This window comes from Protomyctophum bolini (genome assembly GCF_963924005.1).
Source record: "Protomyctophum bolini genome assembly, chromosome: 23".
NCBI classification, from domain to species: domain Eukaryota; kingdom Metazoa; phylum Chordata; class Actinopteri; order Myctophiformes; family Myctophidae; genus Protomyctophum; species Protomyctophum bolini.
The window spans coordinates 6,982,709-7,008,262 of record NC_137884.1 but is presented as its reverse complement, the minus strand read 5'-3'; the positions used below and the strand labels follow the sequence as shown (position 1 = coordinate 7,008,262).

The window sequence follows — 25,554 nt, the reverse complement described above, 5'->3', positions numbered from 1 at the left end:
TCAACGTCTGGTCCAGGGGCCCCACCAGGGGTCCAAATGGACACTTAGGGGTCTGTAACTCTGAGAGTGTACACAAAACAGAATTTCATTTTCTCTTTGGGACACCCAATCGACACCGCGAAACCCTCTTGTGTTCATTTAACTCCGAGAAGGTATACGAACGTGGGTTTGGTTTCCATTGGTATACCCTCTCAGAGTTACAGACCCCCGTATAAGGGGTATATACCCTTATACGGTCCCCGGGAGGGACCCCATCACGACGTCGAGAACCCAAGTGCTTCTTAGCACACCGTGCCGTTCTCCTGTCGGGACTTGGGGCAGGTGGAGCGGGGGATGGGCTGGACGGAGGGCGCCAGCGTGCAGAAGAAGCCGGCGATGAGGGTGAGGCCCAGGCCTCCCCAGGCGCAGAACATGGACCAGCCGTAGCCGTGGCCGATGTCGTCGGGCAGGCCGTACAGGTAGCGCGGGTAGCGGGACAGCTCGAAGTTGATGCCGGCCACGCAGGTGCACAGGGAGATGATGCAGAAGGTTCCTATATATACGGGAACACACGGCACAGTGGGAAACGCGTTAAAGAATGTGAAGAATTACATTTTCTTTCGCGTTTGTGTTTTTATTTATCCAAACACAACTGATTGTAGGCTACACACTACCACACTTGATGCCCCCTTTGAACTATAAAGTAATTATTTGTGTTAAAATAGCATGGCTGTAAGGCATACTGAGTGCAACTCCTGCATGGGGGAATTGAACTTACAAATGGTTCGTTTAAGCTCTTTATACTAGTATACGTGCTATTTAGGAATTCAAGTCAAAGCGATACAATGTTACACTCATTTTTAATGAATGTGGAAGTTCCTCGTTTGGAATTAATTATATTACAGGTGGTGAGATATTTTGTTTTGTTCAAAAATAAGTGCTCGTTAGTAAGAGACCCCTGTTACTGAGTGAACAAACACCCGTGCCTTTAACACGTCCCGTGGCCTTTAACGAAGCACAGATCACCTTACCCTGGCTCTGTTCAGCTACAGTAGTTCAAAGACATTATTTCTATCATTTTAATCATTTGCACAGTGTGTTCCGTCCAAATAAATCCACTGCTTGGTGGCTGTGCTCATTTGCCTGATTTAGTGTCGATAGAGAGGCTAAATTTGGCCTCATATTCAAGCCCCATGTGCCCCTTTGGGTGTGTTGGCTGGGATTTTTGGCCACTGTAATCGGACCCCACACCCCCCCTCTTTATTACCACCGGACCTAATTGGCTTTTTAATTGCCTGCTCGTTATTCGACCGAAGGGCACAGCAATAATCCCCGTCCCCATCTTAATTGAGTCTGTGCTTTGGCTCCTGCAGTGGCAAAAGTTGTACAGTGCATAGAATGTCAGTGAGAACATTAAGTGTGTTAGAGCAGATTAGTGTGTGAACAATAGAGAAGTCTGTTTCAGTGTGTATACATTTGTGTATTGTATACTAATGCAGTGGTATTCAAACGTTTTTGTACCCCAGGCACACTAACGGGCAAGTCAAAATGTCAAGGCACAATTATATTCATAGCTAAAATAGCAGACACAAGCTCACATCACAATGGGAGGCATATTGTGATCTTGTAGATTTTAGCTATTTTAGCCGAAAAGGTTTAAAAAGTACAGGTATAGTATAGCCTAAATAAAAACAAAAACATAACTTTATTAATTTATTAAAAAGGACCACCTCACCCATTTTCAACCTATCCCTCATAGAATTGGTCCTCACTAGTAATGCTCATTATAACATGGCACCATTTCAGTCTACACACTCATTATAACATGGCACCATTTCAGTCTACACACTCATTATAACATGGCACCATTTCAGTCTACACACTCTCATTATAACATGGCACCATTTCAGTCTACACACTCTCATTATAACATGGCACCATTTCAGTCTACACACTCTCAGAGGAGGGCTGTGGACAGTTCATTATAACATGGCACCATTTCAGTCTACATACTCTCAGAGGAGGGCTGTGGACAGTTCTAAAACCTACCTACCGCAGTGACATCATCGGTAGACAGGTTTGGTTATTTCAAACTTATTATTTTGTATTAATGCAAGTTGCAACAGGTTTCTATTTCAGAAAAAGGCTGCCGTTTCTATTAGCTTTGGATTACCCGTCGTCGTCGATGATGTCATTGGTAGGCATGTTTCTGAACTGTCTTAACAGTCCACCAATGACACGCATGAGTGACTACACTGAAGTGTACAGTATGGTATACAGCAGAGCCTAAGATATAGACAGAGTTACGCAAACTGCGTTCACTTCATGGGGCCAGTCCAATGGCGGCTCTCCTACATACGTAGACTTCTATTGAGAATGGGGACAACCAACTGGGACAAGTCCTGGACCGGAAGTAGGCAGAAATGCATTGGACTCAGGCAACAGCCCAGCTTTAATGATCTTAAATCCCTTTATTTTAGATTGTTTTGTAGTAATCGTACAACATAAACATTACAGAGACTTTAGTTGTTACTGTACAATACTTTTAAAACAGTTGTCATGTTGCACACATGCTTAAAATAGCTCTTATTTGCGCCACCCTCGTTGAAAACAATGTATTTCCAACTCCAACTTGACCCCTCAATATCGTAACTCTTCTATTAGATGGCTCTGGTATACAATACGCGCCTTAACCACCGCCTCGCAACTCTTTGTATCGTTGTGTAGTTGTCACCAGTGTTGTTTTTGGCAGATAATTTCTATTTTAGTTTTAGTCATAGTCTCTTGAATAGTTTCCACTTAGTTTTAGTCACATTTTAGTCACCTGGAATGTATTAGTGTTAGTCTAGTTTTAGTCGACTAAATCTACAGTCGACTATAATGTGTTTTGGCGGCCCTGATGCCATCGTAATGGCAGATTTTATACTTGCTGAAAATAGCCGATCTACAACGTGTCGCAGCACGACGCGTTGTGAGCTTGTAGATCGGCTATTTTCAGCATGCAACCAAGTGTTGCATGCTGAAAACCCTTCCTAACATTTTAGTCTCGTTTCATGACGAAATTGTCGATATATTTAGTCTTAGTTTTAGTCGTCATAGCTTAGACAAAAACAACACTGGTAGTCACAAAAAAGCCCAAGGCACACCTGGAGCCGTCTAACGGCACACCGTTAGGAAACCATGCAGAAAACGTAACCTGACTTCCTGCATTAATCAACATCGCCCGCTACACTAATGAGAGTTCCCACTGCTGCACCACAGAGGTCTCTTTCTAGATGCAGTCCACAAGCAACGCCAGCCAGATGTGTGAAAAAGACGAATGCGTGCTTTTGCCTGTACCCTTGGCTTGCCGTACAACAGTTTCTATATATATATACCTATACTGTGTATATGTGTATATACTATATACAGTTTCAACGACGGTGCAAGTCCCATTTTCTACAGCATGGTTGATGTACTACGGTACACCTGCACGTTTGTTTGGTCTGCAAAGGTTTCTGCCGCTGGAAGTCTATTTTAGGTTCACGTGAACCAACCTAATGAACCTATTCAATCCACCCCTGCTGACGCACTCTGCTCTGCTCGGCTACTTGTTCTGTCAAGTCATTTAACCCTTCTGTTTTCACTCTACACTAAGGGCTGTATTTTGCGTGTACCAGGTCTTATTGGAAAATGACGTGATCGGCCCAGATTTTCCGATCACTTGATTGGATCGGGTCAATCCTAATATCAACACATTCTGCTTTGGATCCTCTCGAAGCCCCCGAAGGAACCCCGGGGGTCCCCGGAGGAACCCCGGGGGTCCCCGGAGGAACCCCGGGAGTCCCCGGAGGAACCCCGGGGGTCCCCGGAACCAACACTCACCTCCCATTAGAAAGAGCAGGCCGGCCACATACTGCATGAGGCCTCGGTCCCAGCAGCAGCCCAGCACTCCAATGATCCAGCCGAACAGAATGATGGCCACCGCCATGCCCATGAAGCCTGCTGTCATCCGCCGCAAGTCTGTCCACACACACACACACACACACACACACACACACACACACACACACACACACACACACCAAGGACATGTTGAAAGTTAAACGACACCAAAGCAACATCTGTCACTGCAGTATTTCAATAAACGTTCGGGGGCTATTCAAAAACAAAACAAAGCCAACAGGTATGTTATACCATGTACAGTATGGCAAAAACAAACATTCTTTGTTCTGTACTTTAACAATTGTATAGTTCAAAACACTGAAGTCCTTAAAGCAGAAACCTAACGCTAACCCTAAACCCTAAGGTAAGTAGGGAACATATAGAACCTGGGGAATATAGAGATGACCCCGTGTTATGCAGCCTTCCATGTTTTTATGCTGATGTAGCCTATAGGTTCTTAACCTGAAGTGGAAAACAAACTACAAAATCAACCTATAGATTTAATTCCCCTTTAAATATCAAACCAATGGAAGGTATTAACAAGAACCCGCCCGCCCCACCATTTCCTGCAAAGTAACGTGTTTTTTTTTTGGGGTGGGGGAGCAGGGAACGGGAGCAGCAGTAATACGTTGGAGCAGGCTGGAGGAGAGCTCAGAGCGCGTCCCCTCCCGCGTAGATATTAATGTCATGGGTGAGCTGCTCTGACACTGCATGGTGAGAACGGGGCGCTGCGAGCGCTGGCACAGAGGCTCGGGGTAGAGGGAACCATGCAGCGATGAGGAAGAAAAGGTCATAATGTTTGCCCTGAGAGCAAAACAAACACAGACAACAGAGAGAGCTTTCCCAGCAGCTTGTTCTGCGCAGCGGAAACATCGCTCGCATGCTAGCAGGGAAGTGGGCAGGTTTTGGAACTGTACTGCCCTCGACTGGAAAGCACGACAGGGGGCTAGCCTCAGCTTAATGGGTAGAGAGACCAACCCTTGAAAACGGAACGATCGCCCGGTTCACATCCCGGCACCGGCCGATGTGTCCCCTAGCGCTTTAAACCAAAAAGCATGACCATCATCAACAAAAGATAATCTTAAATATCGTAAGATTTTAGTCGACTAAATCTGCGGTTGTAGATTTTGTATTTTTGCCTGCTAATGAGAGAGAGAGAGAGAGAGAGAGAGAGAGAGAGAGAGAGAGAGAGGAGGAGGAGGAGGGGGGGGGGGGGGGAGAGAGAGAGAGGGGAGTTGCACCACTCGGTTCACACGGGTGTGATTTTTACTATTTTGAAAAACATTTTTGAATAGTTCAACTAGCCAATCTGACACGTTGTGAGCTTGTAAACTGGCCATTTTAACTATTCAAAAATGTTTAGCAAAATAGTAAAAAAAACAACAAAGAAGTTTAGGCATAAGGGGTTTTAGCTGTGACGAAAATGGAGCCCTTAACCTGGGAAAGGTTAACAGACTAAATAAATAAAAATGGGGTGAATTACAATGTCCCTTCTGTAACATACTGCATGTATTTACCACCACACGATGGCACTGTAGCACAGACTACCTGTTACCTGTTGCACACTGGTATAGTCCCGCGAGACTTCGGGGCGGGAGTTCATGCTAGGATGAGATCAAAGATGGCTGAATAAACAAAACCTATGCTGTTACACACGTCTTGTGTTTATCATTATAAAAGGTTTACAACCCAACCAAAGGGTAAGCTAATACACCTTCTGTTCACATAAACCCAGTACAATATACATGTACATTTTAGACTTAGAAATATTTAACTTTGCTTTCACTTTGTTTTCAGTGTCCCTCTTTAACCACAGATAAGAAAATGGTTTGGCCCAATCAGTGGTTGCAGGTGTGTTCCTGGCAAATCTTTGAACCCCAGTTTGATGATACACAGCAGACTGTTGAGAGAGATGATGGTGATCCATGTCGTTTTTGGCAGCAAAATTTGATTCTAGTTTTAGTCATAGTCTTTTGAATAGTTTTCATTTAGTCTTAGTAACATTTTAGTCCCCTGGAATGTTTTAGTGTTAGTCTAGTTTTAGTCGACTAAATATAAGATTTTAGTCGCCTAAATCTACAGTTGATTTAGTCGACTAAAGTTTTACACTTGCTAAAAATAGCCGATCTACAAGCTCACAACGCGTCGCAGCGTGACGCGTTGTGAGCTTGTAGATCTGCTGTAAAATGACTTATACTGGATCTCTTGTCCACTATAGTCCCTAACAGTTTTAGTCTAGTTTTTATTTGTTGACAATTGTATTTAGTCTTGGTTTTAGTCATCATAGCTTAGTTTTCATTTAGTTTTCATTTAGTTTCCATTTAGTTTGTCAGTGGAAAAAAGGTAGTTGACGAACATTTTTCTGTCTTAGTTTTAGTCGACCAAATCAACACTGTGGTGATCACTGATGTGTTTGCTTGAATAAATGTACCTAAAGTTTGTAGCTTGCCCTTTTGTCCGTACACCCAGCAAGTGTCCACCATTGGCCATGTACAGCACAATCAGTTGGCCTTAAGGTCCATTTTCATGACAATGTGTGTCAACCTTGTCACATGGTTGCATGCTGAAAATAGCAGAGGACCTACAAGCTCACAATGCATTGCCGCACGTTGTGAGCTTGTAGATCTGCTATTTTCAGAACGCAAAACCCAAGCGCAACCAAACATGAAATGCCTTGTTATAATTATACTGGATCTCTTCTGCACTTGTCCCTCCCTAACATGTAGTCATAGTTTTAGTCGATAAAAATCAATAGGCCTATATACTGCATGTCCATATGGCCTACATTGTCATACCACAATATGTCACACAAAAGCAGCGAGAATAGCCCATCTTCGATCAATCAATCAGTTTGTTGTGCTCATGGATTGGTTTTGCTACTTTCACATTTTTGGGGGGCATATGAACCCAACGGCAACGATGATGACCATCATCAATTCAAACAAACCAATATGACAGAAAAGCAACAACATATGCATCCTCTGCGGATGCAGCCAGCGCTGTAGGCTGCAGTCACAAACTGACAGCTGCTTTCTTCCAGCGACAGAAAAGGCAAAGAAACAACACCTCGAGATGAAATGAGGCACAAAATACCCGGCATTTTAATTCAAAGTGTATAGCTCACAAAATAACAAGCCCGACGGCGTTCTTGTCTGTCAGGCCCGTGCCGGGGCGGCCGACGGGGCAGGCCGCACCCTGCAAAGCGCAGCGCTTTTTTTCTGACAGATTTGTGACGCCGGATTGTCCATCTCCCGTTTCCCGCCGGAGGGAGCCGGAGTGGAACGGCCTGTCGGGGACCTTGTCAATCAGTCACTGTCACCTCTGACTTGTACGACGGAGCATCAGCAAACACAAGCTTCCCCCAGAAGTCAAGAGTATATGCACGAGAGAGAGAGACCCACGCACGCTCGAGTGACGAGCGGCGACATTCAAAGACAGCAAAATGTCCTCTGTGGTCATGTTTACTATGTGCTCCTCGGCATAGTGTGCATGACTTCTGGCTCCTCAATCTTCTTCTCCCGTGTCACACAGGGTTGGAGGACGGGTGGGACGGGACGGGCGTGCATCCCTCTGCTTTTTGATCGCCACTCATCGGTTTTATTCCTGCTTCATGGCCAGACTCTGCCCTGCCCCTGCGCTGCCCGCCTCTGCCCCTGCACTGTGCCCTTCCCCTTGCCATCATGCCCTGTGGTGAGTGACTTTGCCCAGTGTGCGTTCCTCCTGTTCTCCCCAGCCCTTCTCCTCTCCTCTTGGGTTTGCAGCTGACTCACATGCGGGTGTCGGCTGTGCCTATAGTGGCTACCGAGCATCAGAGAGTCGGAGACTATTTAAGACGCCTGCTGGATCAATGTACTCATGTTTGCTTCCTGTGAGTTTCCTTGTATTTCCTCTGTGTCCCCGATTTTCGCCCTGTGGGGTGTACTTCTGTTGTGATTATTGTTATTATTTATGAAGTAAAAGTCATCATCATGTGTCCTCCTTGGTTTCCTGCGTGTACTTTGAGATGAATTTCTGCATATGGGTCCAAAACACAGGGTCCTGACATATAGTGTGCGTGTGTGCGTGCGTGTGTGCGTGCGTGCGTGTGTGCGTGCGTGCAGCCTGCTCCCACAGGTAGCGGTGGATGTTGACGACACCGGTCTGGCCCTCACCCCTTCCCCGGACCCCTGTCTGCAGGCAGCGCCAGTGGCTCTAAACCTTCTCTGGATCGGGGCCCGCTTGAAAAACCCGGTAAGTGTTCGCACTCTACTAGTCTCGCGTTACCAGACAGTCGCCTCCGCCATTTCCAAACGCTTCATCATACAGTCTGGGCCAACGGAAGAGCTGTCATGCGTAAGCGATAAAGCGGAAGTGGAGCCTCCTCGCCACTTCCGTTTCGTCTTTACAGCCACGCACATTTATCCTAATATAAATATAAATCATCTAAGCATATAGCTTGTTGCTTAGCAGAAAAGGAAATAAAAAAATAAGCTCTAAAGATATTTTTAAATATATTTTTGTGAACGGAAATGGCAGCTTCCGTACTCAGCTCATGGGGGCTATAGGTCCAGACTCTATATAGCATTCGGAGATTGTGGAATAGTTGTCTGGCTATGTGAGACTATAGCACTCTACCCATCTCGCCACAGACCACTAAACTGCTGCCGCAGAAAACTAAAACCAAAAAATGCAATGAATGCCTATTTTATGCTTTCCCCTTATGACAATGTCATGCCAAAGTAGCGACGATAGCTGATCTACAAGCTTACAGCGCGCCACTGTGCTTGTGAGCCTGTAATGAGTTGACATGCCAAGTACGTACGCCAGGATGAGTCTGTCTGTGGATTCTCTGAATATTGAACCAATGAAAAGCACCAGCAAGAGCTTGTGACTAAACTACAAACTACATCAGATACAATGGAACACAGGTCATTTCCCATCCCCATTTCCTGAATGGATGGGGGTGGGGGGGGGGGGGGGTATTTAGCACAGGACGTACTGCGAATATGAAGAGAGAGACAGTTTGGCACATTTTTAAACCACAGACCAAATGGAATAGGGGAGACGCCACAGTTCGCTGCTCGTGTGCCACAAAACTGTACGGATCAAACGCAGCATTTTTAATCCGCCTCACAACCTGCCTCACATGTCCTCTGTACTTTGCCGTATCGTGTCGACTGCATACCAGAAATGTCTCCCAACAAAAATGAAAATGCATCACAGACAGTATACATACTGTAGACACACGCTCTAAGATGGAATTGATGCCAGTAGCGGATTCAGTAGGACGCAGTGTTGGAGGTTACTTACAGCAAGTAAAAGTAATAAGACAACAGAGAGCTAAAAAAAGTAGTAATAAATAAAATGCTGTTATAAATTTAAGGCCTGTAGTCAAAATCTGACGAGAGGAGAGAGGAGAGGAGAGGAGAGGAGAGATGAGGAGAGGAGAGGAGGGGAGGGGAGGGGAGGGGAGGGGAGGGGAGAGGAGAGGAGAGGGGAGGGGAGGGGAGGGGAGGGGAGGAGAGGAGAGGAGAGGGCGTTTGAGTGTTGGGATGTTAAAAGGACAGCAGTGGTGGAAAGTAACTAATTAACTGAAGTACATGAACTCAACTATGTACTCAAGGTTTTTACATTTTCATTTCTTTTTCAAACTTTTACTGGAGTATTTCCAATTTTCAATACATTGTGGTATTGCTATACTTTTACTTAAGAACAACAACTATTGAAGTATTTCTCCCCCCAACTGGGCGTCAGCACTTCTGTGACACATAAGACAGGGAAAAGAGAGAACAGCAGAGAGCTGGGCGGGTTGTCAGTCAGCACTGCAGCCGGGAGGCAGGCCAGCCAGAGGACTTTTAAACTAAATTCACTTTTCTCAGCCAAATTATGTGCCGACACAAAGTCGGCAGATAAACAAGTGCCGAGCTTCAATCCAATCCGTCTGGATGTGTGTTAATCACAACGTTGGCACGGACGGAATAATTAAGCCGCCATTTGGGCAGGAGACGGAAGCAAAGCGGGGGCTGATTATATTATGGGATGTACGTCATTAGACGCTAAGTGTGCTTCCACTACACGTCACTGTTTAAAATATGTCTGCATGCAGTGGCGGAAATAAGTACAACTCAAAGTACCGCACGTTTGAGCTTCCTTTATTTGAGAGTGTCCATTTTCCAATGCTTTTTACTTCTGCTCGACTACATACATACTGCAAATATTATACCTTTTGTACTTCACTACGGTTATTTGAATATGTTAGTTCCATTTTCCTTAAGATTATTATTATTTACTTAAGCACTGTGCTTAAGTAAAAGTTTGAGGTATTATTTGTACTTGAGTATTTCCAGTTTATCCTTACCTTTCTTCTACTCCACTATATATCCAGATATTGTACTTTTAACTTTTACTCAATGAGTACTTTCTACTACTTTCTACCAATACTTTTGACCGGACTTTTTTATTCCGGACTTTTTCTTGTAACTTTTTCTTGAGTATTTCTAGATTGCAAGCATTGATGATACTTTTACTGAAAGCTTTCTGAAAAACCCATGTTTCTATATCAGTGGTTCTCAGCGTTTTTCATGTCAAGGATCCCAAAAACTATATGTAATAATTGGCCAAACTCCATCTGAAAATATGTTGTTCCAGGGACCCCCCCCCCCCCCCCCCCCAGAAGCAAAGATTTGAGTTTAAAACGTTCCTCTGAAAGAATATTATATTCAAACATTTGCACCACATTTTCACGATAAGAAAAATAGCAGACCTACAAGCTCGTAGCGCTATGAGCTTGTAGATTCAATAGCTAAAGTAGAACATAATGCTTAAAACACCAAAAGGGGTTCCACCACTGACAAGTACTTCTTCCAGCAGACACACAGCCTGCATGTTGACAGTATGTTGTTGTGTGACTCCTACATGTATTGAATGCCAGACAAGGGCAGCTGAGAGATGAAGGGGCCCTTCTCCTGAAAGGCCCCTGCAGGGAGATGTCAGTCATACATCAGCTCATACATCAGAACTGTGTTTCGTCCCAGCTGATGTTTTGTCTTTAAGACGACATTTTTTCTAAGTAATTTCTTCTCCAAGGACTGTGTTGGAGAAAGACATGAACCACATAACTATATATATATATTTTTTAAATTATAATTGTTTACATAAATCAGTACTATTGAACACCCTATACATCTGTGTGTTGTTTAAAAATATTGAACCAATGTAAAGTAGAAAAAAAATGCTTTGGACAAAGACACACACACACACACACACACACACACACACACACACACACACACACACACACACACACACACACACACACGCACGCGTGCACTCTGTAATCTGCAGGTGCATGGCAGGTGCAGGTGCAGGTGTATGGCCAGCTACTCATGGGCAATCATGGCAATCATACTCTGGAATGAATTTGGTTGAATTCACTGCACTCAGAGGTATACTTAATACTTTCCATCCACTACAATAGGCTGACCATGGAGAAGCTTGCTCATGGTTCTAGATTGTCGTTTCAGTTACTATGCAGTATATGGTCAGTAAAGTTCAGTTTGAGAACTTCCCATGATGGCGAGTGTTGTTGGGCTATTGTTGTCAACCGCAGTGGGGATTCTATTTCACCATGACAAAGGCTGAGTGTGCGATATGGTCTCTGCACTGTTCTGTTCCGTTTAATTGATGTGGGCCACCGTGCCGTGCCTTGCCCACGCGATACATGCTGTTTTCAGAGCAGGTAAAATACACAGGAGACCACTTGGTTGCCGTTGCTTTTTGTAAAGCCTTATTTAGGCTTCTTAGATCGGCAATTCTCTGTTGTGACTGTGACATCACCGCCACTGTGATGTCACAGTCACACGGAGAATTGCCGATCTACAAGCTCACAACACGTCACGTTGTGAGCTTGTATCGTTATTTCCACACACAACACTGCCACGCTCCTATACTGTAGGCTATGTATAATTAAGCCGTAAGTATAAAGTTTGTCTCTTGATTTCCATTATCCTTTAGCTTGCTGCAGGTGGGTTGGTACTTGATGGACCTTTATAATATGCTGCGTGAAGTTGAAGCTTTGTTTCGGTGACTTTCGGGTGGTCTGATTTCAATAAGCACTCAACAGCGCTTATTGTAATTTCCAGCTTCCATGGGCAAAGCTAAAAGCATTGTCGCTAATAGTCCACTGTGTGGGTGTGTGGCTGAAACCCTGTCAGGCTCAGTCACGCACATAAATCATGTGCACAATAAATTGCCTGATATGCAGGGATATTAAGCTGCCATCGCTATTATAGACACCCTCCCCAGTTCCTCAAGTTACCCTGAAGTTTAATCAAACCACACCCAACCCCCACGCCTGCACTTAACTGTGTCTTAACACCCAGCCAGTTTCAAGCTATAAGCATGAGATTGTGTCCAACCAATCAAGTGACAGAGTGAGTCATCCACTATCTAGGTCAGGGATTCTCATCCTTTTTTCATTTCACAGAACAGAATGGACCCATGTGGGTCCATTTGGTTCCATTCTGTACACTCTCAGGGAGCATTTTACAGTCAGAGAGAGAGAGAACATGGGTCTTCAATGTTTTTCAGGTCAAGCTGAGAACCAGAGACGAAGCAGGGACCATCTCCTACTCCTACTGTATACAATTGTGTCACATATCTTCATAGATGGCTATGAAAGACTTATTTTCAGGATTAATGTTGGGTTGGATTCATGCTAATGTGTATTTTCAGGCATTTAACCACTTAAACCCTCAATATTTAGTGAACGTAACGTTTAGCTCTGCACTTAAAAATCACACCTGTGTGAACTGAGCGGTGCAACTATACTTTTATTGTGATTACTGTACTGTACTGTATAGAGTTTTATGGTTAGTTGTACTTTTATTGTTATAGTGGTCGGTGTGAATGGGCCTGTAGGCTGCTCAACAGTGCCACACAAAGGCGGGTGGCATTGGTGCGGGCCGGGGTGTGCACCGCTCAGAAATAGCCAAATCTACAAGCCGTTATGAGCTTGTTGATCTGCTGCTGTCTGTGGATGACTCGGGAGGCTGGTGTCCAAGTAGTTGATGTAAAAAAAAAAATATGGCCGCCCTGTAGAAACTCTTCCTCATCCTACAACCTGTTGTTGAATGTTCTTTATCGCAGTGCTTCCACATGCAGGCTCCCAGCACATTTCTGCCATGCTGTGTGTGTGTGTGTGTGTGTGTGTGTGTGTGTGTGTGTGTGCCAGGCAGGCTGGCAGAATGCTGGCCAAGTGCCGCAGCTCTTCGGCATTCCTCCTCACTGTGCGTGACGTGACGTCCACCATATTGGCCACAAGGGGGCTACATGCAGTACAGTACGCTACGGGGTACGGTATACAGGAGGCCCATCGACTCGTTCACATAATGCAAACACACATTCATGCATACAACACCTATAGAAGCCCCTCGTGTCTTTTAGAATGTAACGATAGCTACAGTAATGCAGACAGTGGCCAAGAATAGAACCAAAACGCTTTCAATTTACAGATTAGTATTTTGAGAGTATGTTTAGACTGCTAGAATGCTTGACTTTATTGGTCTCTTGGATCACCTGTACCATATATATCTGATGCTTTCGTGGACGCTGTATGATCAAGTAGAGCGTTAATTTACGGGGGGGAAAAATAAATATATATAAGTTAAAATATGGAGATAAGAGATTCATGCCTGACACTATATAGCACCGGTGACATATAGCATCATGTCTGACAACTGGAGGAGTTGTGGGGCGGAGCTGGGACAGCTGCTTGAAGTGCTAGTGTCCACAATCAATGGATCTGACCCATTACTCAACCCAAATGGATTCCGCTCTGCATGGGAGAGCCGGGAACCCAGCATGAATTTCCAACATGGCAGCTCCCTAAGGTCGGCGGCAAGCCATAAACATGTACTAACTGAGAGTTATATGAACCCGCTGTGATGCCAGAGAGGGTGGTGGGGGGGGGGGGGGGCCTGACTATTTCCTCAGTGGTGGAAAGTAACTAAGTACATTTACTGAAGTACTCGGTACACTTTTGAGGTACAATTACTTGAGTATTCTTTTATACTTTGAAGCTTCTGTTCCACTGAATATCTGGGGCAAATTTAGCAAGCTACTTTTGTACGCCACTGCAATTATTACAGCTTGCAGTCGCTACTTTGAAAGAATAGACAATCTGCAATCTCACAATGCACTTGTGAGAATCTGTAAAGGTTTGACACGTTGTACTTGTATAACAGAGTATTTTAATAGTATTTTGCTACTTATAGTTGAGTAAAAACAAATATATAGTATGGTACAAATGGAGAATATGTCTAGAACCACATGCTCTTTTTAGCATCGGCATTTAGCACGGAAACTTAAAAGCTTCGGAACTTAATTGCTTCTTGGCAGCTTCACTGGGAACCGTGTTTACTGTAGGACAGTTGTACAGTATGTACATTTACACACGCCATCTCTGTTGTCTCGACAACAGGACATTATGCATGCATTTATGCATAGATCGTCGGCTTTGAACTTTGGGGGCCTTGGAGCCGCGCGTCTGCTATTATTTGAAGGGTGTCTGTGTGAGACATGTTCTGCTTATTATCCTGCTGTTAGGCTGTGCAGCCGTGATACACATGATGCTCGCCTCGACATGCATAATGTATGCTAATTCAAACAGACGAGGGTCATACGTGTCAGTGATAATTTAGCCGAAGCGCTCACAATGCTGCCAAAAGATGCTGCTTAATTTTCGCATGGTTCACATGTATAGGCTATACTCATCCCCCCCTCCCCCGATAGTAGCTACACTATATATCAGACATTCTGTGGTGCCGGTTTTGCCGGGTCACTATTGTCTGATGTACACTCTGTTGCGCACGGCATCGCACATACCGTAAAGAACAGATCTACAAGCTCACAGCGCGCCGTAAGCTTGTAGATGTAGATCAGCTCTTTTTGGTGCGACACACTACGAACTATGAATCACACTTAAGAGTCAGTGTCTGTCTGTCTGACTGTCTGACTGACTGACTGACTGTCAGACAGTTGCACACAACTTGTAGCTCTTGGAAAAACTGATTAACTTTTTACACCGATTGGTGAGCATGGGCGTGTCCTGTCACACGAATGCACATACATAGCACCAGATTGGTGACAGGTCACCACATCATGAATCTCTCACACAAACGGCATCATTGATAACGTCCCGTGTGTTCTCTGCCTATACAGAGGAGACAAACCATTTGAGCACAAGAGGTGAAAGATTATCATAAAGACAGTTTACCCCCCCCCCCCCCCCCCCCAACACACGCTCAAACACAGAGGTTGTGGTGCCAGAGCTGTGTCCTGAATGATGCCTGATTCATACTGCATTTATACCAAAAATAGCCTATATTGGCTATGTACAGTACGGCGCACGACTAAGTCAAAGTCAGCCATAACTGCGGATAATGGCTGTACGCGTTCATTTGTTTACTGTATCGGCACACTGACGGAGACCTCTTCGTCAGCCATTCTCTCCCGCTTAATGGCTTCTATTGTTCAACCGTGTGCCGCAATTCCCTTTTAATTATGTTGCCACCGCTCCAGGACCAATGGCCCAATGGAAAAGCTATTTCATAGAAGGAAAATAAATGGAAATTGGCTTTGTGTGTGCGTGCGTGCGTGCGTGCATCTGTGTGTGTGTGCGAGTGTGTAAAGTTGTATTTTACACAGTCGGAGAGATAGAGAGTGGAAATGCCAAAGATCACCAGTAAAATGCTTTGAGCAGTTTTTTGATATTCTTTTAAATATAATACAGCGTGGATCTGTACGCCACAGATTTCTCAACGTCGAGTCTGGGGACTGGCAGGGACCCCAGACTGGACCCTTGAGGGTCTGGGGACTGGCAGGGACCCCAGACTGGACCCTTGAGGGTCTGGGGACTGCCAGGGACCCCAGACTGGACCCTTGCAGGTCTGTAACTCTGAGGTTGAAGAAAAAAGGAAACACTTTTGTGAGACTCACTGAGATTTGCTGACTTTTCACCACCCTAAACTAAAGGCCAAGTGGTCATCACAAAAAAAGAAGAAAAAACACAAAGTAAGGCAGACTGCAGCTCACTGGGGGTGGGGGGGGTGGCTTAATTTCATTACCCCATGTCAACTGCCACCGGGGAGAAAACTATGGAGTGGGAAAATCAAATCATGCCTGATAGCGGAAAGAGGTGTGTGTGTGTGTGTGTGTGTGTGTGTGTGTGTGTGTGTGTGTGTGTGTGTGTGTGTGTGTGTGTGTGTGTGTGTGTGTGTGGGGGGGGGGGGAGGCTAGGACCTTATGGGTGATTCCACTGTGAGCAAGTGCTGGAAAATAAATACATAACTTTTTTTTCACTTAAGTAAAAGCAGCAAACTTGAAGTAAATGTCTTGCTGTCAAAATGTTGTGCAAAAGTATTGGCATGAAAATGTACTTAAAGCACTCATTGCGCACAATAATAATAATAATAATAACTTTATTTATATAGCACCTTTCTGGACAAAGTCACAACGTGCTGCACAACAAATTCACAGGAAAATGTCTCATTTCACACAATTGTTTTGAAAATGGACAATTTACACGCTCACAGCGCACGGCGACGCCTCGTGAGCTCGATCGGCTCTTTTCATTTGCAAGTGTAAAATCTTCCATTATACGACATGCCTAAAACTAAATAATATTTTACGCAAAAGACTGACTAAAACTAGTTAAAATGTGCTGTCAATTGTTGTTGCTATTTTCACTATAGTAAATAGGGCTTACAGGGTGTTATAGTTGTTGTCCACTACTGCGACAGGGAAGGAGACAAGGGGATGGACGACGCCGCGGGGTCTCCGGGCACGGACCGCAGGGGCAGCCAGGGCGCATAGCCAGCAAAACCGTCCATCAAGCCGGCTCTTGCGCCATGGTGGTGTGTTTGTGTGTGTGTGTGTGTGTGGGAGGCTCTGACAGGATGGCACGGCATTATGGGATGGAAGCGTCACCGCGGCACCCTGACTCTTATCAGCTTTCCATCAGCGTTTCCATGGCGACCATGAGTGGGGGAGGGCCGGGGGAGTTGGCTGTATAGGGCTTACATGGCATGACTCATGACATTCCACACAAACATGCGGACGATGCGGTCAAAATGAATCTGTGGTGGAAGTATAAGTGCTTTCTTTTTGTACACGTTATACTGCAATGTTGTCGCTGTCGGTCAGAAACCTTCTATCGCCACATTTAAATCGTGTATTTTCACATTTTTCAATGAACTGCCTACTTGGTCACACTACGGCGCCACGCAAAAGCGTCAAAAGTAGCAGATCCACAAAAGTAACACGAGAGACGATATAAGAATGCTCTGTTACAAGCAAGAGCTCTGTATTGCAATTTTTACTTGCGTGAAAATACAAAAGCATTGGCATCACAAATATGCTCACAGAACCAAATTAAAGGTACTTAAATGTTTTCATCTCGGAGTTAAATGAGCTGTATTGTGGGATAATTCGATGTGAGAAAGAGAGAACTGGATCCCAGTCTGAGGTCTGTGGGTGGCATCGTGAAGGGGACCCCTCCTCGTCTGAAGCTGCACAGCCCGGTTTGTCTAGAATAGCAATATATATAGTGTTGTTTTTTCTGTCCTAATCTGTGCTCAAGGCTGCCCGATGTTTAGAGAGAGAGAGAGAGAGAGAGAGAGAGAGAGAGAGATCCTGCTGCAGAGCAACGCTTTGCCTCACAACATCACAAGTGTCCTTTTTGCATGACGCCCCACTTAACGGCCGGCCGCCACACTTCCCTCCCGTCGCGGGTGTCTGCCCTTCCGCCTCTTCGCTTATTTTTCTACGCGTGCGTCTGTGTGCAAAGCAGCCACTCCGACCCGTGATCGGAAAGCCACCCTTGAAACCATTCACAAGCAGGGCCAGGAGAGAGCGAGCAGGAATAGTGTTCAGTGGAACTGTACAAGCAGTTCTTAACTCCACTTCTAGGCATGAGAACGAGTGTTGATCATTTAGAAGGAAGGAAGGTAGAGGGGGAGGAAATGATTCTGAAGAGGCCGTGTTGAGACGATGCCTCCCACAATTTTCAAAGGCTTCCATCATACATGTCTGGAGCACGGCAGCTCTGGAGGATAACTTGCCTCCTCCCCGCTTCCGTTTTGCCTTTGCAGTCGCCCCAAATTTGACCTCGTATACCGGCAAATCTAAATAATTCAAAGCATAATAGTATAGCTTGCTGTTTATCAGAAATCGAAATTCTAATATAAAATATATTTTAAAATATATTTGAACGGAAATGAAGAACAGATGACGGCTTCCATTCTGGGCTTTTGGGATGTGCTGGGGTGGTGCCTGTCAGTGGGGAATGATGAAGGGGAGGAGTATATAGGATGGGAGAGGTACGTCCTCCCTGTGGGGGCTCCTCACCCGCGCCCAGTAGAGCCAACAGCAGTGCATGAACTGGCATAATACATTGTGGTAATTTTTTTTTTAAATTGCTACTCTAAATGAAAAACAAAACAACAAAGTGTCTCCTTTCTCAGCGTCATCTTAAACTGCACCGTTTTGTTTACAAAGGAAAGCGAAGCTGCTGAGTCACTGTGTTGCAGCCGCACGGAACGAAATGTAATCAGTGTGTGACAACGCTTCACCTCCCAATAATGGAACAATTCCACCATTCTGCTATTGACTAGAGATAGCCATGCACTGCAGTCTATCAAGTTTTAATAGGAGATGGTAAGACAATTTAGCATTTAATAAAGTGTGTGTGAGTGTTCGTGTGAGTGTTCGTGTTCGTGTGTGTGTGTGTGTGTGTGTGTGTGTGTGTGTGTGTGTGTGTGTGTGTGTGTGTGTGTGTGTGTGTGTGTGTGTGTGTGTGTGTGTGTGTGTGTGTGTGTGTGTGTGTGTGTGTGTGTGTGTGTGTGTGTGTGTGTGTGTGTGTGTGTGTGTGTGTGTGTGTGTGTGTGTGTGTTGATGCAAAGCAGTGGGCAGCACATTGGCATTAAAACCTCTTAAACCCCAGTGGGGTCCAGGGGGGGGAAACATCGGAGTTGGAACCTGAGACCTTGACCAGCCCCATTTACCCGCTGAGAGCTGTTCATGAGGTGGACAGGGCAATGGGGCTTTAAAGCAGGAATGGAGAGTAGGTTCAGGGGAAGGCTGTCCTCCAGAAAATGATAGCCACTTGAATAATGGAGTCGTAAATCTGTGTGTGTGTGTGTGTGTGTGTGTGGGGCCTCTTGGCTGTGCAGACGGGGACAGGGTTAAATACCACAATGTAGAAATACTCGGGTAGAAGTCCTGTATTCGTATGTGGATTTCACACCTGCTGTACAATAGCGGTGGTTCTCGGGACCGTCCATAACTGAATGGGTTTTGTTTTGAGAACCTAATGGACCGGTCCATTTTCTCAAATGATGGGTACGGGAAACGCATGTGGCTGCTCTTGCAGTGTTTCCCGTACCTGTATCTGTCACACATTGTGAGCTTTGTAGATCTGCTATTTTCAAAATATTTTGAAACTTGAAAAGGGACATTCTGCATAGTGAGTACTTTCTAACTTTTGGTACTTTAAGGTATATACATTATTTGATGCCAATACTTTTGTACTTTCACTCAAATACACTTAGAATTGTAACAAAGTAGTTGGTCGGACTTGGCGCATGGAAGGAAGTAAGGAACATGTTATTCCAACCAGTTCCCTTCCCCTCCATCATGCCCCCCGGCTGGTCAGGGGAGGCAGTTTAGAGACGAGTTTATGTTTAGGGTTCAATTTTAAAATCACAAGATCACCTAAATGTTTATATAGTAGGAAAACATTAGGAGTTAAGGTCCCTGCACACTGCTGCGTTTTTCGGATTTGTAGCAGTGTTTTTCCGCTGGTTTTCAGAAACACGCGTCCAGTCTGCAAGGAAGTGTTACGATTATTCGTTTAGAAGCAAGGTTTAGTGACAACGGGTATAGTCATGCCTGATTTATACTTGGTTACACGCTTGTGTCGTGCGCCACACAATGCGTTGTGGGCTTGTACACGTTAGGCTTATGGTGAAAATTTAGAAAAATGACATTTATAAAATTGTCATCCTAAAATGTTGATGTCCTCGCAGGTATAACAACATTGAGTGTGTGTTTGTGTTTGCAAGTAAGAGGGAGAAAGTTCTTATCTCTGAGATAGGCTGCTCGTTTGACCTTCACACAGAACACGTTTCTCTGCGTGGCGGCGGTATTGATGTTTTCAAAAGTATGCTGATGGTCCTGGCTGATAACCTTGTACACGTTTATACACTGTTGTTGCTGTTAAGCTTACTGATAGGTGGCGCCCTTACTCTATCTGTTATGGTGCTGTGTTGTATTGTATGCTGGTTTACGCTACGCACAGGATGTGACGTCATTACGTTCTCTCTGAGAGCGCCAGAATATACTAAGAGGGGGAAGTGTAATCATCAGCCAGACTGTATGAGACAAATAAATATGTAAAGATAGTAAAAAAAGACTTGCTTATTCTCCATCACGCATTGACGCTGCGCATCCCAAAGCTTGACAGTTGCCCTGTCCACACAAATAGTGGCAGTACATTATTTGACAGTGTAGCCCCCATTGGCGGCCGCAATGAAGTATAGATAGATAGAGAAACCTTTATTGATCCCGCAGGGGAATTTCATTCGCCCAGAGGCAGCACAGCAGTATAGCGTATTAGCGTTACAAAGTTAACAGATACAGAGTGAGAAAAGTACTGTAATAAACAACAATATACAAAAGTATACACCGATAAAAGTACAACTATCCTGCACTTCAAAACGCCAGTTCAAAGTCTTTAATATCCGAATCCACCTGAGGTCTCAGGGTGCATTAGAGAAAAGAGATTTGTACTTCCCACAGAATGAGTCACATGGTCACAAGCACCTGCAGTACCATGTGTGGTGGCCTGGGGGGAATGATATGAACCTTACACCTTCACATCACTGAAGAAAACACCGCTATAGGTCTACGACTTGCCAGGGTTCTCTTGGCAATACAGGCTCTATGCACAGCATAGGAAAGAAATTGGTCCTCTTCCTAGCTCTGGTCCATATAGCGTTAGAAGGAGTTCTCCTTAGCTCCTAACCTCGACCAGAGCTAGCCTCTTCCTTACTTCCTTCACATGCATTACCAGTTTGATTAATTGAAGCTCTGTTCCATTCTGGAGCAACAGCAAGTCTTTTTTACTATCTTTACATATTTATGTGTGTCATACAGTCTGGCTGATGATTACACTTCCCCCTCTTAGTATATTCTGGCGCTCTCAGAGAGAACGCAATGACGTCACATCCTGTGTGTAGCGTAAACCAGCATACAATACAACACAGCACCATAACAGTAAGGGCGCCACCTATCAGTAAGCTTAACAGCAAATAATGGAACAAATAGCTGATCTGAAATATAGTGGCCCTCCATGCCTCCATCTTCAAAGTTTCCCATCCCTGATCTACGCAATATTAGCCTGGCCATGCCAGGGCTAATCAGCCCTTCCCACCGCTGCTATACCCAGAGTTCCACCGGCGAGCGTTCGTCATGGAGCCCCATCGTGTACGTGTAGTAAATAAAGGAGTAAATAACCATCCACATGTGCACTCTTAAAACAGTTATAGGCCCATAATTAGATGGCTGGGAGCCTTCCCAGCCGGTGTGATGAGTATTGTTTGGATTCACTAATGTTTATAGGGTCGTTCATTAATCCACTTAGTACTGGCCTGCGGACATGCCTCACACAACGAGACTAACTAATAGGTGGCTCTATGCCTTTTCCTTACTTCATTCGCTGCTCCATTCTGGTCAAACAGAGTCAGGGTGCTCATATTGTGTTGGCTCACTGGAAAGACTCTGCTACACCTGTAGGTCTCAAAGTGTGGTCCAGGAACCCTCAAGCTTCCTTGAGGGAGTTCCAAATGGCCCCTGGTTAACTCTGGGAGCGTTATGGGGGTCCTTGAACCTTGTGCTACACTAAATGGAACAACGTTTTAATTAGTATGATTGGTAAGACCTGAGGCTGTAAAGGAACTAAGGAAGAGTTCCAATTTCTTTCCAATATGCCCCGGTGCATATAGAGCTTATTCAGTGGTGGAAGAAGTACTCCGATTATTAACAACACCCTCCACGCCATTGGCGTAGACCTATGTCAATGTGGAAATGTGTCTTTTAAAAAATGCTAGCGCTGTAAGTAGAAATCCCACAACGTTTAAATACTATAAAAAAAAAAATCAACTGTGATCAACTCTGTCCTATGCTTATTCTCTCAGAGAGAGAGTCAGAGGTATGAGAGAGAGAGAGAGAGTGAGAGTTAAAGACAAACAGGCAGACGGAGAGAGGGAGAGTTCCGCTTGGCCTCCTTTGGGGTATTTAAAAAGCGCTGACAGTCAGTCCTGCTGCAGGTCTCCAGATGCTAATTCCCAGAGAACAGTCAAAGCACGCTGCAGTCAAAGCCAAGAGAACGCTAGCTGTGTTTCGCCTGATGACTGATGCGTGTTGGCAGCGTGTGTCCTGCTGTATACGCAAGCGTTAAGTCGACAGTATACCTGACAACTTAAACTACTGACGTTTTCTAGCTGTCTAAGGATAACTTTAAAGAAAAAAATGTTATTTTTAAGGGATGAACTGAGACGACCCGCATGCTGGATAATAGCGCGTCTAAACGAGAGTAAAATAATTTGCCGGAAGTAGGAACTAAATTAAAGATTTGTTCTCCCATCTATATATACATAGCTAAAGGTGTGTGTGCGTGTGTGTGCACGTGTGCGTGCATGTGCGTGCGTGCACAGTACACATACTAGTATTTACCCAGGGTGTGCATGTGTCTACGATGTGTAGCCATCCGTTACTGTGACGGCCACAATACTGGGTTTAAAAACATAGCTGAAATGGCTGGCCAGCCAGCCAGCCACACACCACCTCTCCTCGCCACAAAACGCGCAGTCGGCTGCCAAGTTCTTCCGCGCATTATTTATTTCCCAGTCCCACCACGGACTCACGCGCACAGTAGTTAACAACACATATTAATAATAATAATAACCCATCCGTTACTCATGTGCAGGGCACAATACTGGGTTTAAAAACACAGCTGAAACATGAAGTGGAGTCTATAGCTGTCAACTCCCGCAATTTCCTTCTTCCCATATTGCGCTGCAACGTAACTCTAGGATGAGAAATTCTAGTAACATACGATTTAGATATTTGATTGCATGCAGACCTAACCACAAAAACGTTTAGTGTTTTCTCATTGTTCTCGACGACACTGCAAATGAGGGAAACCTTAAAGTCTTACGAGAATAAATAAAGGTTTGAATGAATGAATGAATGACATTCTTTGAAAATTAAACAAGTGTTTTGATTGGTTGAAAAAGATAGTTTCCGATCGGGAGAAGTAGCCTACATACGACGGTAGTCTCTGCATTAGGTCGTATCCATGCCTTTAGGTCCTTTTTTCGGAAAACCGGTCGAAAAACACTGCAAAAAATCCCTAAAACCTTTTCTCCTCTGAGAAATGGCTGGGAATGAGGCTAGATGACCCCGCTATAGCCATAGTTAGGGCATGAGGTTAGGGCAGATACCACATGGGATGAAATTGCGTGACGATTACCCAAGACTCAAACGACCCACAAGCATTTGGAATTGCTTTTACTTCTTACTTGGGGTGGCTGCTGTGTGAATCTGGCCACTGGCCCCAAAGTTAACCATTTAGCTCAGAAAAGGTATATTTGTGTATACTGTAGGAATTGGACCTGCTGCTAATCCCAAGCAGCTGACGGCGTTGGTGTTTTTTTAATATGTTTTCCATTCATTTCTCCCAGGAATCCATTAATTGTCAATTCTATAATCTTATAAGCCTGCCCACGAACCCGGCCTGCAAGAACAAATAAGACCAGACACTCTAAAGCATGAGGGATTGCCACTAACTCATTAGCTTGTTGCCTTCCAAAACCGTTCTTCATTGCCAGAACACCTAGATTTACGAGCTTGACGATTATCATTTTCATCAAAACGCACAGTTAAAACGCACAGTTAAATGCAGTCTAGAGGTGTTGTTTTATTAAAATCCAAATGAGATGTGACACATTGTGAGTTTGTAGGTGTGTGTGTGTGTGTGTGTGTGTGTGTGTGTCTTTAGTTACTAGTTACTTTGTAGATTTTGATTAAAGAACACACTTCAACCCTACATTTCGGCCATTTGAAAATATCCAATCTACAAACTCACACAATGCGAACACGATGCGACTCAATGTGAGCTTTTAGATCTATTTTCAAATGATGTTTATGCATAAAAAATTGGAGATTCTGCACAATGAGTACTTTCTACATTTTGACACCAATACTTTTATACTTTTACTCACAGACTTTTATCTATATTGCAATATTTATACTTTTACTTAACCCTTTTTGTAACTATACCTTTCAGGACGGTAACCAGTATATAGCAACATAATCTTTTGTCATTTATTTTTGAATAAATATGAAGGTTTTCAGAAAACGTAGGTCAGGATTTAGAAGGAGTTTTTTTAGAATCGGCCACATGCATCCTATTAAGTCAAAAATTACGAGAACGTTTTCCACCACTGCATCTGCCACTGAGTGTCACACCCTGGAAAGGGGTAGAGCAACCCATCCCGGCCTTGGCAGATTGGATAATCGCGGAGGCCTTGGAGAGTTGAGTGCGTGGGGCACACGCTTTTTTGCGCTACGGTTAAAGATTATAATCACCCAGGGGCGGTGAAAGCCATGGGAGAGAAGCAAAAAGAACTTAACTTTTAAAAACCACAGACCAAAAAAAAACTGCTTTTACAGTGCCACTAATCTCCACTAATCTATACGTTATGCAGTAATGCAATAAACAAAAGGTATACACTACCCTTCAATGGAGTTTTCTTTTCCCCTTATGTAAATCAGACATATGCCAAACTGAGGCGAGAAGGGGGACATCGTCACATTCTCTTCTGGCCTCTCCTGTCGTTCCAGGAAGAAAAGCGGACCCGTGAGGAGTCTAAGGACACCTAAGGCTTGATTTATGTTTTGTTGTACTTACAATAACAAGCACGCCTGTATATAGGCTACTAAGTATATATATCAGGATTAAGGGAGCATGTTTACACTTTCAGAGTTGAACTAACTCTCTGGATTTAGCTGTGTAGTGTAGCCACCTGTGGCAAGACACACTGAAACTCCTGACACACGCACGCACGCGTATACGCACGAGTCACGACACCAAGCAAGGGGACTTATGCAATGGCTCTACTGAACAAGTTCCCACTGACAATAACCCTGCTTATCTGCATGCACATTGTGGCTTGTTTTTTTGTTTTGTTTCCCTGTAAAACTAACTCTAATTACATCGGCGCATGTTTGGAGATTAAAAAGAAATGGCAGAGAGAAATTCCTTGGTGGCCTTTTAGCCCCTGCATGCGCGGGGGATTATTGCATTGTTTGTTTGGCCATAACCGTCTGGCCCTCGTCTAATAAACAGACAAACAAGATTCAGGCGGAAATGTAGGGTTTCTTCAGGACAAAGTGATCACATCAGATAGCGGTCCCTCACCAGTGCCACCACCTCCCAGTACATCTGCACTGTCCTACTTTAATGACCACTTCACCAATGTTCTAATGGCTCCTCCTCACTAATGGTCATTATAAGAAGACCCCATTTCTGTCTTCTTTGTGAGGAGTCCT

General features: G+C 44.5%; 1 protein-coding gene across 1 annotated transcript in view; it reads right to left on the bottom strand.

Moving 5' to 3' along the window:
* Positions 1-281: 281 nt before the first annotated feature.
* tmem178bb (transmembrane protein 178Bb) overlaps positions 282-25,554 on the bottom strand; it is a gene marked incomplete at both ends in the record, with an annotated part of 110,789 nt that continues 85,516 nt past the window's right edge. The window contains 2 exons of the mRNA XM_080757595.1: positions 282-532; positions 3,844-3,981. Coding sequence (XP_080613721.1) covers positions 282-532; positions 3,844-3,981 — 389 coding nt within the window. The remainder of the gene's footprint in view (positions 533-3,843; positions 3,982-25,554) is intronic.